The sequence below is a fragment of the Psammomys obesus genome, unplaced genomic scaffold (assembly GCF_907164565.1).
Source record: "Psammomys obesus unplaced genomic scaffold, mPsaObe1.curated_primary_1811, whole genome shotgun sequence".
Classification (NCBI taxonomy): domain Eukaryota; kingdom Metazoa; phylum Chordata; class Mammalia; order Rodentia; family Muridae; genus Psammomys; species Psammomys obesus.
Genome location: NW_026596079.1, coordinates 10,701,230 through 10,716,925, shown reverse-complemented (window position 1 = coordinate 10,716,925; position 15,696 = coordinate 10,701,230). Strand labels below are relative to the sequence as shown.

Here is a 15,696-nt window from a genome sequence, read left to right as displayed (position 1 = left end):
CACTTAAAAACCCTAGAAAAAGAAGAAGCAGACACACCAAAAAGGAGTAGATGGCTGGAAATAATCAAACTCAGGGCTGAAATCAATCAATTAGAAACAAATAAAACAATTCAAAGAATCAATGAAACCAAGAGCTGGTTCTTTGAGAAAATCAACAAGATAGACAAACCCTTAGCCAAGCTAACTAAAAGGCAGAGAGACACCACCCAAATCAACAAAATCAGAAATGAAAGGGGGGGACATAACTACAGACACTGAGGAAATCCAAACAATCATTAGGACTTACTTCAAAAGTCTATATGCCACAAAATTTGAAAATCTAAATGAAATGGACAATTTTCTTGATCGATTTGACTCACCAAAGCTGAATCAGGACCAGGTAAATCAACTAAATAGTCCTATATCCCCCAAAGAAATAGAAGCAGTCATCAAAAGTCTCCCATCCAAAAAAAGCCCAGGACCAGATGGCTTCAGCGCAGAATTCTACCAGACCTTCAAAGAAGAGCTAACTCCAATTCTCTTCAAACTATTCCACAAAATAGAAACAGAAGGAACATTACCAAACTCATTCTATGAAGCCACAATCACCTTGGTACCTAAACCTCACAAAGACTCAACAAAGAAAGAGAATTTCAGGTCAATCTCCCTTATGAACATTGATGCAAAAATACTTAACAAAATACTTGCAAACCGGATCCAAGAACACATCAAAGATATTATCCACTATGACCAAGTAGGCTTCATCCCAGGTATGCAGGGGTGGTTCAATATACAGAAATCCATCAATGTGATCCACCATATTAACAAACTGAAAGAAAAAAACCACATGATAATCTCCCTAGATGCTGAAAAAGCATTTGACAAAATCCAACATCCATTCATGTTTAAAGTACTGGAGAGATCAGGGATACAAGGCACATATCTAAACATAGTAAAGGCGATATACAGCAAGCCTATAGCCAACATCAAACTGAACGGAGAGAAACTTAAAGCAATCCCTCTGAAATCAGGGACAAGACAAGGCTGCCCACTGTCTCCATATCTCTTCAACATAGTGCTGGAAGTCCTTGCTAGAGCAATAAGACAGTCGAAGGAGATCAAGGGGATACAGATGGGAAAGGAAGAAGTCAAATTATCACTATTTGCAGATGATATGATAGTATATATGAGTGACCCCAAAAACTCTACCAGGGAACTCCTACAGCTGATAAACACCTTCAGCAAAGTGGCCGGATATAAAATTAACTCAAAAAAATCAGTAGCACTCCTGTATATAAAAGACAAAAGGGCTGAGAAAGAAATTAGAGAAACAACACCATTCACAATAGCCACCAATGACATAAAGTACCTTGGCGTAACCCTAACCAAGCAAGACAAAGACTTGTATGAAAAAAATTTCAAGTCTCTGAAGAAAGAATTAGAGGAAGATATGAGAAGATGGAAAGATCTCCCATGCTCATGGCTTGGCAGGATTAACATAGTAAAAATGGCCATCTTACCAAAAGCAATCTACAGATTTAATGCAATTCCCATCAAATTGCCAACACAATTCTTTACAGACCTGGAAAGAAAAATTCTCAACTTCGTATGGAATAACAAGAAACCGAGAATTGCTAAAACAATCCTCTACAATAAAAGATCTTCTGGAGGTATCACCATCCCTGATCTCAAGCTGTACTATAGAGCAACAGTTATAAAAACTGCATGGTACTGGCATAGAAACAGAATGGTGGATCAATGGAATCGAACAGAAGACCCAGAAATAAACCCACACACTTACGGACACCTGATTTTTGACAAAGATGCCAAAACCATACAATGGAAAAAAGATAGCATCTTTAACAAATCGTGCTGGTCCAACTGGATGTCTACATGTAGAAAAATGCAAATAGATCCATACTTATCACCCTGCACAAAACTGAAGTCCAAGTGGATCAAAGACCTCAACATAAAACCAGACACATTAAATCGGCTAGAAAAAAAAGTGGGGAATACCCTAGAACTCATTGGTACAGGAGAAAACTTCCTGAACAGAACACCAACAGCACAGGCTCTAAGAGCAACAATCAATAAATGGGACTTCATGAAATTGAAAAGCTTCTGTAAAGCAAAGGACACCGTCATCAAAACAAAGCGACTGCCTACAGATTGGGAAAGAATCATCACCAACCCTCTATCTGACAGAGGACTCATATCCAATATATATAAAGAACTAAACAAGCTGAAAAGCAACAAACCAAGTAATCCACTTAAAAAATGGGGAACAGAGCTAAAGAGAGAATTCTCTGCAGAGGAATATCGAATGGCAGAGAAGCACTTAAAGAAATGCTCAACCTCATTAGCCATTAGGGAAATGCAAATCAAAACAACCCTGAGATTTCACCTTACACCCATCAGAATGGCCAAGATGAAAATCTCAAGGGACAACACATGCTGGAGAGGTTGTGGAGAAAGGGGAACCCTTCTCCACTGCTGGTGGGAATGTAAACTGGTACAACCACTCTGGAAATCAATCTGGCGCTTTCTCAGACAACTAGGAATAGCGCTTCCTCAAGATCCAGCCATACCACTCCTAGGCATATACCCAAAAGAGGCGCAAGTACACAACAAGGACATTTGTTCAACCATGTTTGTAGCAGCTTTATTTGTAATAGCCAGAAGCTGGAAACAACCCAGATGCCCCTCAACTGAAGAATGGATGCAGAAACTGTGGTACATCTATACAATGGAGTATTACTCAGCAATGAAAAATAAGGAAATCATGAAATTTGCAGGTAAATGGTGGGACCTGGAAAGGATCATCCTGAGTGAGTTGACCCAGAAGCAAAAAGACACTCACGGTATATACTCACTCATATAAACATACAATATAGAATAAACCCACTAAAAGCTGTACATCTAAACAAACTAAGCAAAAGAGAGGACCCTAACTAAAATGTTCAATCCCCATCCTGAAAGGCAAAGAGAATGTACATCAGAAGAAAATGAAAATAGGAAACAACCTCGGAACCCACTACAGAGGGCCTCTGAAAGCCAGAAGAAAACAGGAAACAACCTTGAAACCTGCCACAGAGGGCCTCTGAAAGCTTCTGCAGTATAGACTGTCAAAGCAGATGCTGAGCCTGATGGCCAACTGATGGGCAGAGTGAATGGAATTTTATGTAAGAAGTGGGAAATAGTAAGAGCTGGAGGGAACAGGAACTCCACAAGCAGAGCAACAGAACAAGATAATTTGAACACAGGGAACTTCCCAGAGACTCATACTCCAACCAAGGACTATTTGTGGAGATGACCTGGAACCCCTGCACAGGTGTAGCCCATGGCAGTTCAGTGTCCAAGTGGGTTCCATAGTAATGGGAAGAGGGTCTGCCTCTGACATAATCTGATTGGCCTGCTCGTTGATCACTTCCCCCTGAGGGGGGAGCAGCCTTACCAGGCCACAGTAGAGGACAATGCAGCCACTTTTGATGAGAACTGATAGACTAAGATCAGAAAGAAGGTGAGGAGGACCTCCCCTATCAGTGGACTTGGGGAGTGGCATGCATGCAGAAAGGGGAGGGAGGGTGGGATCGGCAGGGGAGGAGGGAGGGGCTCATGGGGGGATACAAAATGAATAAAGTGTAATTAATAAAAAAAATAATAAAAGATTTTAAAAAAAAGAATTAGTATGTATCTCCAGAAATGTGCATCATGATTGATAAAAAAAAAATAAAGTAGTGTAAATTGACTTTATGATACTTGTATTACATAGACTTTGTTCATTTATCATTCATCCATCCTTATCTATACATCCATCCACTGAATTCATCCATCCCATTCATCTATCTACCTGTTGGTCCATTAACTTATCCATCTATCCATCCACCCACTCATCCATCCATCTATCCTCTGTCTACCCACTTTCATTGTGTGTGTACACAAAGTTGACTATGTTGTCGGTTTATGTTTAGGTGCCTCAGAAGTCTTCGGTCTACCAGAGAAAGCATATAAAAAACAAGTATCATCTGTGAATGATATTGAAGCAGAATAAAAAAAGGAAAAGGACTGATGAGGCAAGAGTGAAGGGTCAGCGAAGGTTACTTTCAGCAGAGTACATCAGGCAGAATCCTAAGTGAAACAGACAACAGAGTCAGATGAAGTTATACAAGAAGAATTCTGAGCTGACGAAGATTTTTCTAAGACCAGATAATGTGTCCACCAAGTTAACTGAGCTTACTTAGTACTCACGAACACTGAGGGCATCAACTACCTGCACTTTAGAGACGTTTCTTCCTAAAGGGTAGATGGAGAATGAAAATCCTACCTTGGCTATTTCTGTGTTTGTTGGTGGTGCAAGGTGTGTGAGCACATTAGATCAACTCCTTGAAAATGACACAAGGATAAGACAGGTTAATTGTTTATCCACTCAGCAAATATTTATTGGGTACCTACTATATTTCAGGCATAGTCTTAGTCTTAACACTGATACATACATACCTATATGTATATATGTGTGTAATAAATATATATGTGCATACATATATTCTTTATTACAGAAGTTCTGAATCCTTACGAAGGTCATCACAAAGTATATATTCCAACTAGGTCAGGAGAGATAAGAAGAGCTAACTGCTCCCATTTTTAAAACAGTCCAGCAGCATGGCATGCTAAGTGTTCAGCAACCTGTGAGCCTATCATGGAAGTTCTCTCTCTCTCTATCTCCATCTCTCCCTCTCTTCCTCCCTCCCTCTCTCCTTCTTTCTGTCTCTGTCTCTCTCTCTCAGTTAATCTCAGGAGTGTACACATGAAGAAAGAAGTGTAACATTATCAGAACCAATCCTCAAGTCAACAGAATGAATTCAACTGGGCTGTGTTCCACAAGCAAGTCCACATGAATCAAAATAGTCAACAAAGCCCTAAATAAACAATCATGTTGTAAGCAAGCAAGAATTTGAGTGCCTACTAATAAGCTGACTAAATGATTCCTTTTCTTACCCTCAAGAATGCTTCTGGAATGCTGGGCTCATAGCCAAACTTTGGGCAGAGTGCAGGGAATCTTGTAAAAGAAAGGGGAGATAGAAAGATCTGGAGGGAACAGGAGCTCCACAAGGAGAGCTCCTGTTCAAACAGAACAACAAAAAAATCAGTGTAAAGGGGTCTTTTCTGAGACTGATACTCCAACAAAGGACCATGCATAGAGATAATCTAGGACGCCAGCTCAAATGTAGCCCATAGCAGCTCAGTGTCCATGTGGGTGTCCTAGTAAGGGGAACAGGGGCTGTCTCTGAAATGAACTCAGTGGCTGGCTCTTTGATCACCTCTCCCTGAGGAGGGAGCAGCCTTACCAGGCCACAGAGGAAGACAACACACCAATCCTGATGAAACCTGATAGGCTAGGGTCAGATGGAAGGGGAAGAGGACCTCCCTTGTCAGTGGACTTGGAGAAGAACATGGGAGGTGCTGCAGAAGGGAGAGAGGGAGTGGGAGGGGACAAGGGAGGGAGCTACAGCCAGGAAACAAAGTGGATAAATTGTACTAAATTAAAAAAAAATGCATCTGGATCTGAAAAGAAGCAGGAAACTTTTGTCAAACAAACAAACATACATACAAACAAAATGTGAGTTGTTTATTCTAGAAGAAGATAATAAAGTGAACTTCAGATTTTGCTCTATTTGGAGATAATAATAAAGCAGGACTAGACTGTCAGTTGATTGGGAGCTTATTAAAGAAGCTAATCATAAAGTAGCCAATGAACAGGAGCAAGCTTTCATTTACAGTATCTGCTTACTGTTGAACATCCTGTCATCACCTGTTCCCAGACTTTTGTACAAAGGAACCGAGTCTACCTTCCTCAAGAGCTCTCTAGAGTCTCTTACTCCAGGTTGTGTATTTATATTTGTTCCCATTGTCTCCCTTACCAATCTGCCAGCCAGACCTGACTACCATTCAAAACCTGGATGAAGAGGATTGAGCGGTTTCTGTAACCAATTCTGCTCTCCTATGAGGAGGATGAGACAACAGACACCCAACTGTAACCCTAGCAAATCTGGGAATAGATTTTTCCTTTGCACTTAGGCCAAGTGGAGGGTTCTTCAAAGGCATAGACAAGTTGATAGCTGCCTTTCAAAAAGACCCTCTTTTCCCTACCCAGAGAAACACCCCTAGGAAAGCATCAAATGTACTTTTTTGATCCCCAGTTGAACCAGAATCAGAAATTCCAGTGCATATTTGATATAACAAACAGTATCCCTAACCATGATTTCAGTTACCTACTGTTATCTATAGTCCCAAACTGCTACATGGAAAGTTCTAGAAAACACTCTATAAGTTTAAATCTGCTCTGAAGAGTGTGTTGACACCTCTTGTCATCTCACACTATTTTGTCAAAATAAATCATCTTGCCTTAAACTAGAACAGGGTCCAGACCTTAGGCACCTTCTACTGAGGGGTAGGAAGTTGAGAGAAGTAGCCAGATACAACCCTGAACCTCTTCTTGCCCCTGTAGCAGCCTGCAGTGTGCATGACTTATTAGAAAGCCTCATGGTTATAGAGATCATGAATTGGAGTCTATTTTTGCTTTCTGAAGTGTCATCTGTGAACCCAAGAAGCAAATGGAGAAAAACACGATAGCAAACATTATTTTAATATTCAGGCCTGACTCTTAATCTTGGTTTTGCTACTTAGTTCCTATGCAAATTTAGGAGGAATAAATGAACCTTTCTGAGTCCCATTCTTCACAAAGGAAGATAGGGATTCTCTCACATGGTGATTGTGAAGATCAACTGTGATAACCTTTTCAGAGCCTACTTCTGAGGAGACAGACATTCAGTATGAAGTGTTGCTACCATCTATATTAAGATGTCATTGACTGAATTCACATGAAACTGGCAGAGGAATCAGGGGTCAGCGACAGAGTGAGCACCAAAGACTAGCTTGTGACCAACATGGTTTTGTAGCAGCATTCCACCATGCACAACTGCACCCTTCCCTAGAAACAATGGTGAAAGGTGTGGGGAGAGGGATCCACAATCAGAAATGTACCTGGCTGCTGCTTCCAGATGTTCTTTCCTATAAAAAGGGAAAGAAAAAGAAAAATAAACATAAGTGGCACAAAATGATTGTGTCTTGCCTCTAAGTCTCTCTCAAAACTTCAGTTGGAAGCTGGACTAGGAAAAAAGAAACAAAGAAACATTCTGGAAAAAGATGGCGGGTGTGGAGAGGAACCAAAATAGGAGTTGAACTTTGCCACGTGACCCATGCCCCTGCCATCACCAAACTTGGTCCTGTGCTCCCAAGTTTGTCTTAGCTGCTTATTCATCGAGAAAATGGGTGAGTGCCTGCTCAACCCCAGGATATGTTCATTGCTAAACTCAGATTTGTTTTGTGGTAGAGTGAGATCAGAAAATCAAGCCTGGCAAATGTAGTAGCTGTGCTACCACCCCTCCATACCATCACGGTCAGCAGTGCTACACCATGCATATTGGCTGGACAGTAAATTATTACATGTCTTCTCTTGTTGTAAACATTATTTATGGACTTATCAGTTAAGCCTTATAACAACTCTAAGAGTAACTACTATTGTCATACCATTTTTCTGTTGAGAAAGTTTTGGAACAAAGAAGTTACATAAATTGCCTAAGGTCTCAGATGAAAAGCAGTAGAGTTGGAATCCCAACCCTGTCAGTGTGTCTCTAGAGCATGCCCAGTAGTGGTGAAGCACAGTGATGCTGGACACATATTCACTACTCTGAGCCTTTGCTCAGCTCTGCCTAGAATCCTCTACCCGATTCTCCACCTGGAGCATTCATCCGTCTAGTCCACGTGGCTAGGCCTCAATCCAGACAAGGTGTTCTGGCTCTGGGCTCACCAACAGTGGTTTCCTAAGACTGTGATTTCAGAGCTCAGTGTCCTTCTTTCCCCTTTCATCTCCACTGTGTTTCACAGACTCCTCCAGTGCAGACTTAGTCATCATTTTTTGAATAACCTGCTATGAATCAGGTACCATGACAAATACTGTCATGCACTTTCCTCTGTTCATCCTCACAACATCAACTCCCTTGGAAGTGGGCATTGTTTATAGGAGTATTCCTTGACCCAACCTGCAGGATGCAGGTGAGGATGTACCAGAGTATCACATACTTCTCTCTAAAATACCTTTTTCTTCCCAGACACACAATAGAAAAAAAGAACAAGAACTTTGGCAGAAGAATTGGGTTCCCATTTTTGTTTCAGCACGTACTTCAGGATCACATTAGGTATTTGGCACAGTGGTCTGTTCTAACTCCTCACTTGTAAAAATGATCACAGGAAATAGAGAAACAGAAACAGGAGAAATGACACATGAAAATATTTGTTTTGATTTAATGAAATTACTATGGAGTTAGTGTGTTAAATGTTGTCCAACTTTGGGAATACACTCAGAGTCAAGAAACTCTCCTATCTTCTCATGGGTAGTGGAATGTATCTCAATAAAATCATCACTAAAAACATAAATAAAAGGGGAAAATCCTTTGGGAAGCAGGTGAGGAAACGTAAGTGCACCTCTTTTTTCTCTGTCACTGACGTGTGGTGTGGGTAGGCATTCAGGGACACTCTTTTCCCAAAGGACTGCGTCATTTTAGAGTGGTTGATAAAGGAGTTTCTCTAGTGACTTTGTACTTTTATCCTTGAAATAAAACAAGAAAGGAATGTTTCCTCTTAGTTTAAAAACCATTCCCATATCACAACAGCTGTCTTCAGCACAATGTAGACCTCAAGTGCCTGACAGCCAGGACAATGCTGTATTTATAATAAATCAACCGAAAAGAATAGGCCCATTGCCAAGGCCTCGGATGAACAGGAAATGCAAATTGTCTTGCCTCCATGTTCAGTCTGGGTACATGTTCTTGGCTTTGAGTCCAAGGTCATTCTGTTTTCCTAAGCAGGGAGATACTGGTTCATTCTAGGGAGGCTCTGATTGATGCAGTCCCAGCCCCTAATTGATGACAGTGGCAATAGAATTGTAGAAACACAATTAGGAACATCTGAACAAGTCTAATTAAGTTAGAAGGTACAGTGACTAACCCAAGCTTGTTCCTTTATTTAATTATTCTTCTACTGCTTCTTACCCCCTCTACAAGTCATTAGTCCCCTTTGCCTTTTTCAGACCCTCTGTCTTGTCTCCTTTTTCGTGCTTCTATCTTGGCTCATGCCATCAGATCTTCCAGAGAAGTGAAAACCCAGTGAAGGTGAGGCAGGAAAGGCTGTCTGGGGCTGGGCTTGTAAATCTTCAAGGTCGTGGTCAGATTTCACATTTTCATCTTAGTTATGACCACCAATTGTAAAGTTTTAAGTGAGGCAATCAATTCATGAATCCAGAGGCCTTCCATTTCCTTAAGTCTTTTATGATTGATTGGTGAGTGAGTGAGAGTGTGTGTGCATATTATGTAGAGGTCAGAGAACAACCTGTAGGAGTTGGTTCTTTCCTTCTACATGGGTATTAAGCCCAGGTCATTAGCCTTAGTGGCAAGTGCCTTTAGCCACTGAGCCATCTTGTTGGCTCAATTTCCTTAAATCTGTAGCATTAGGTAGTAGTGAAAGCATAATGTTAAATGGAGGCAGTGTTCATAAGCCAATCATAGATTTCATATTGAGTGTATGGGAGAGTTAGGTAGGTGTTGAGAAAGCCACTTACCTACTGTTGGGTTGTATTATGAGTCACTGAAATGACAGGTACTTTCTTGTGGAACATGCTTCAGTGAACATTACTTCAAAGCAGACACAACCCCAGCAATGACCTAACTGCGTCTCTACTTTTTCTTCTAAGTCAAGGGTTTTAGAAGTTCAAAATCTGCCTATATCAAAAATTCTGGCCTCAAGACTATAACATGGAACAACTGAAAAGGAAGAGCCTGATTTTGGAATCCAGGCAAACCATGAGACCATAACACAAATAATAGACCACGGTAATGAAGGTCAGGCATATTCTGAGCACTCAGACAACTGACTACTTGCCTGAAGAATGGGAAAGAAACAACTGATTCATAAAATCTCCAGGTTGCCACCAGGTCAATCCTGTTGGGGTTGGTAGCATAGTATCGCCAGGCAGCCTAAGAAGGAGAAAAGAGGAAATGGAATTACATGGGTATCACATGAAATGCTCAAACAGTATCGTAAGACATTCAAACAACTTTTAAGCTCTTAGCTCCTAAAAATTTGAGTGTCTAGTTAGGATTCAGAAAAGCAGAGATTCTTGGTTTCTGATAGCTTTTTGAAGAAGGAACTTTCTTGACCATTTTTGAGCTACAACTCATGTGGTGAGCTGGGACAGACAGATGAACTGGGATGGAGAGAAGAGGATAGAAATTCTCTGAAAGGAATCATGACTGTTCTTTACAGAAAGTTCTTTGAGACTATCCAGTCGTATAAAGTCTTTTGTGATACATCTGAGTATAAGAGAGCCTGGGAGGTGACCTCCATAGACTCAACTTCCAGAATACTCTGATAGCTCAAGGATTGATGGCATAAAGAAACAACCAGACTTTGAACACTAAGACTGGCTTTGTAACCAGACCATATAGGATGCTATCATGTTGTATAAGCTTACAGACCCTCAGAAGCACCTACTGCAGCTGGATGTAAGCTCAGGGTGTGTGGTAATGCCCTCAGCATTCAGGAAGGCACAGTTGGGACACACTAAACTCCTATTTATTACGCTCCCTGCTCCCAACAGCTCATACAATCACAAGACACAAATTCCCTCTGATGCCTAATAGGGAACGGGTACACCTGTCTTATCTCTGTTATTACTCTTTGTCCAGCCTATGGTTGGTGGAGTAATGGTGATGGACAGGACCAGGTATCCAACATCTCCTATTTAATAATTGTTGATGGCCAGAACAAACTGGTGAAGTAACCAATACTTTTTACATGTTTGCTCTCTTTCTCTCTCTGTCTTTTTTTTCTTCTTATGTTCTCTCTACTGTTGACAGACAGGAGGAGGGTCACAGTTCACTAAGTACCTGGATTGTCATCTATCTCTTTTCTATGGGTCACTGGATCAATCCTCAGGTGGGAAGAAGAATGAGAAGGAAACTAAGATAAGTTACAGATCTAAGCCAAATTTATCACTCCAAAATCATTAGGAAAAAAAATCAGATGTTTTCATCCTTGAGTACTAAATCCATTTTTTTTAAGTAGCTTAGAATTTTGGTGGAAAATGGTAAGGCTGTCACTATCAACACACATAAATTGTGTAGGTAACCATGGTGATGTCTGTAGCCACTCACAAAAGAGAAAATGGGAGCTGGTCCTCTCCTGCCAGGGATGTGCTTTTGTTCCTTCTCTATCTATCTCTGTCTCTGTCTGCCTGTCTGCCTCTCTCCCCCTCTTCACCTTCCCTCTCCCTGTCTCCACCCTTTCTCTCTCTCTCTCTCTCTCTCTCTCTCTCTCTCTCTCTCTCTCTCTCACACACACACACACACTCATACTCACATCCCTGGACCAGTCCTAGCTCACCCGTAGGCATACAGACCTGGATGAGTTCAGCAGCTGGCTTCCTTCTCTTCTCAAAATGCTTCTGACGGTGCTGCTCCTGTACCTTGAGTGCCAGTCCTGAGCCAAGGATGCCCTGCAAAGAGAATTCAAGACTGTGTCAGCTGTACTGGGCTCTCTCAGCACCCCAGTCTCACTTGTGGTATAGCAGAGAATGTAGGGCTCAATGACACTCTGAAGCCTGGGTTGTTGTTTGAACATGAAATGTCACTCACAGGTTCATGTGTTTGAACCCTTGGTTCTTAGCTGGTGGTCCTTTAGGAAGGTTGTAGAACCTTGAGGAGTGGAACCATACTGGAGGAATTAAGTGATGGGAGGTGGGTGTAGGTGGTTTTTACCTTGGTACTTTTGCCTGCCCACTCTGCTTCCTAACTATTAATGTGATGTCACTAGTTGTTTCCTGCTCCTGCCTTCATGTCTTCCTTGCCACCATGTGATGTATCCCATTCAGGCAATATTAAATCTTCCTCTACTTAACAATGCTTCTTGCCAGGCATTTAGGACATAGCAATGAGACAAAAGGTTATGCAGTGGCAATACGAGATGAAATAGAAAAGGGAGAAAACCTACTTCCTTTTGGAGAGAGTAGGGCGTCTGGTTAAGTGAAACAAGCCTGAACCCAAGAACACCTGGCTTGCAATTTGATAGGCACAGTCCAGCTGTGAGACCTTGGGGAAGGCTACTGTCTGCATTCTATCTTTTGTAGAACCATTGGATCATAGTAGATCATAGTACCTAGCTAACAATGATCTCAGGAAAACTTAAAAGATAAACAGAAACTGTCCAGTAAAGGATATGACACAGAACAGCAGCTCTGCACATGATAATTGAATTTTAAAAGATTTCAGCTGCTTCAACTGTCCCCTAGAACATGTACCATAGGCAGAATGTCCAAGAACTGGATCTGCTTTGGTTTCCAGGTGAGACACTCATGTGGACTATGTAGAGAGACACATACATTTAATATGAAAGAGAATCACAGGTGGCACAATAGCCCACTCTTCCTTTGCCAGTTTCACAGGTGAAAAAATAGGTTCAAGAAGATCATAGTAAAAGTCAAATAGCTGGGGAAAATACATATAAGTTGGCTAGTAATAAAGAATTTCTCCAGTTTAAAAAAAATGGGATGGAGGAGCAATGGAGGAATTGCCACTTAAAAATGTGATCATCTCACCTCCCCCTGAGGGGGGAGCAGCCTTACCAGGCCACAGAAGATGACAATGCAGCCACTCCTGATGTAATCTGATAAACTAAGATCAGAAGGAAGGAGAGGAGGACCTCCCCTATCAGTGGACTTGGGGAGGGGCATGTGTAAAGAAGGGGGTGGGAGGGTGGGATTGGGAGGGGAGGAGGGAGGGGCTTATGGGGGGATACAAAGTGAATAAAGTGTAATTAATAAAAGGTAAAAAACATAAAAATAAAAAAATAAAAAAAATGTGATCGTCTAGCTGCATAACAGGGAGCAAGGCTGTAGAACTCGCCTGGCTTGGGTTCTTGACTCCACATCTCAGGAATGTTTACTAACCTTTAATTGTACCTCGGTTTTTAACATATGCTGTTGGCATGAAGACCAAATGAGATGATGCATGTAAAACATTTTGCATGATTTGGGTGCACAAAGAGTCCAGTATGAGCCTTCTGTTTTCATTCTCATTATACCACTTTGGGGGGTGGAGAGTTATTCTTTCACTTGTCAAGAACTACTCTTGAGAGAAATGAAAACATTAAAAAAGTTAAGGTAGCAATTGTCAGACCCCCAACCCCCAAGGAAATTCAGATGTGAACAATCTGCTCCATATAAGGTTTTGGGCCTCAACCTTGATGAAGACAGGCCCTGACTCCCAACGATATCAGTCCTTGAGGGTAATCAGAGACAGAAACCCATGTGGGGTCAGAAAGCCCATGGGAGGGGGCTACTGACTCAGATGGAAGATGGTCTTAAAAAATCAAGGGGCCATTAGAGACCACTTATGCTTCAAGGAGGCAGCACAAACCATGAGGAAAGGGTGAGACACTACCATACCGGAGGTAACAGCTGGTGAAATGATAGGATATGGAACAACAAACTTAGAATACAAGAAGGTGAAATTTGAGGCTCAGGATTTGAGCTGAGTCTAGGCATTAAGGGTAACTTCCTGTCACAATCAGAAGGACTTACCGCTGGAAGGGCGAAAAAGGAGACACCAATTAAAGAAAAGGTGGCAGCAATCAGACGTCCTTCCCAGGTTTTAGGTGTCTTGTCTCCATAGCCAATGGTGGCCAGTGTGATCTGAAGAAGAGAAGAGGTCAAACGGGTTTTCCTCAGATAAGGGAAATCAGTGGTCGTCAACTGAGCTCTGCCTCTGAGCCTCTGTGCCTGCTTGCAGGTGCTGCTCCCATTTACATACAAGATTCCCATAGGAGAAAAGGTCCCAAGTAGTGCCTAACTCATATAAGAGCCTGTTTCTAAGTTAGAGGTGTCCGACTTAGAATCTGTCAGTCAGCAGATACTTCAATAATTGCAAAAGTGTAATGAGGGTGTGTGTGTGTGTGTGTGTGTTTGTGTGTGTTTATGTACAGTTGCTCCTCTATAACCATGGATTCCACATCTTTGGATTTAACCCACTATGTTTCAAATTGTTTCAATAAAAACAAATGACAACAATAAAAATAATACAAATAACAACTATAACACACCAACTCTTTACATAGCATTTACTTATTATTAGGACTAAAAGTGATCTAGATTTGATTTAAATATATGGGAGGATGTGTGTTGCTCATATGTAAATGTTGCAGTGTTTTCTAGAAGGGATAAGCATCTATATATTTTGACATGTTAGAGAAGTGAAATAAATTGAAATCAATTTCCTGTTTACACCAAGGAATTTTTTTGTGTATTTGTGAATGTGTGAATGTATGTTCAGCCATGTTAGGAATTGTGTTTGTGCATGTATTTGTGTATATAAACATGTGTGCCTGCCTGTCTGTCCTGCGGAGACTATATTACCAGTGTATGGTTATGTTTATCCAGATGCAGTTCACAACACCGTGGCCTCTGCAGCCCATTTGCCTCCCTTCAAAACTTATGTGCCTTAAGCTAATTATTAAACCCATTTACCTTCTATGCCTCCCATTTCTTATCTCAGTTTTCTAACTTTTTCAAAGAAGGCTAATAACAGGGTATTTGGGTTCCCAGTAAGTAGTGACTGCTCAGCATAGTGATGTGGAGCAAATTAAGGCTTCTGTAAGTGCCAGATTTAATATCTTTGGGTGTGGCTATGCACTTCTGCATGTATCTTCAGGTCTGCGTGCTATGAATATATATGATCCTGTGCCTTTTGTATGAACATAGCTTGGCTGATGACTGTCTCTAACTAACAAGGCCAGGTCCCAGATAACCATGCAAATAGACTATTCTGTGCTCTAGTTTCTCACAAGCTTTATGAAAAACTATTCTCAGTGCATTCCTTATCGGTAAAAGCTTTTTGTTTCCTCTCTGTAGATTTGGAGGTGGAAGGGGTCCAGTCCTCACCTTTGGATGCAGGAGAAAGCTGACTTGAGTGCACCCATGCTCTGACTTTCACCTCCCTGTGTACCCAGCAGTCAAGTCTCCATACAAGCACCCTAGGGTTGCCTTTCAATGATGGTGACTCACCAGCCCCCACCAAAGAGCATCTGCATAGGTCTCAAACTCCTCTTTCATCTCCTCTCCTTGTGCGTCCACCTCCGGCACATCCTTCTCCACCAGGTAGACAAGAAATGAAGAAAGGATGAGTGTCAGGAAGCCAATGTACCAGGCAGTGATGAGTTCCTAGAACAGTAAACAACAGAGGGAATCAGTAGGAAGCCCTTGGAAGAAACTTGAGCCAGGCAGTCTGAAGTCTTCCATGTTTACCTGCTCTGAATTTCACCTCCCATCAGTGAAAAACAGGAGCAAGATTACGGACACTTACACCATTGATTACTGGAATGTTATAGGCCCTAGGAGAAGAGGAACACTACATTTTAGGTGACCTGAGGTCACAACTCAGGAGGCTTCATGAGAATTTGAGTGGTCAGGAGAAACTGGTTATTGCCGAAGATAAGCTTAGACTTCCAGTGACTTCATGTGTCACAGATCTGCATGGAGGAGGGCAAAATCTAAGCCCCATTGGCAGATTACTGGCAAAGGGCAGCTTGTGTGTCCTAGGAGAAAAATCTGTC

The 15,696-nt window shown here is 41.6% G+C and overlaps 1 protein-coding gene across 1 annotated transcript in view; it reads right to left on the bottom strand.

The window, feature by feature from the left end:
* The window catches only part of Kcnq3 (potassium voltage-gated channel subfamily Q member 3), a 330,106-nt gene that overhangs the window by 26,780 nt on the left and 287,630 nt on the right, over positions 1 to 15,696 (bottom strand). The window contains exons 5-9 of the mRNA XM_055626521.1: positions 15,149 to 15,304; positions 13,670 to 13,780; positions 11,492 to 11,587; positions 9,973 to 10,067; positions 7,021 to 7,047 (exon numbers count right to left, since the gene is read on the bottom strand). Of these exons, the coding sequence (XP_055482496.1) occupies positions 7,021 to 7,047; positions 9,973 to 10,067; positions 11,492 to 11,587; positions 13,670 to 13,780; positions 15,149 to 15,304 (485 nt within the window). The remainder of the gene's footprint in view (positions 1 to 7,020; positions 7,048 to 9,972; positions 10,068 to 11,491; positions 11,588 to 13,669; positions 13,781 to 15,148; positions 15,305 to 15,696) is intronic.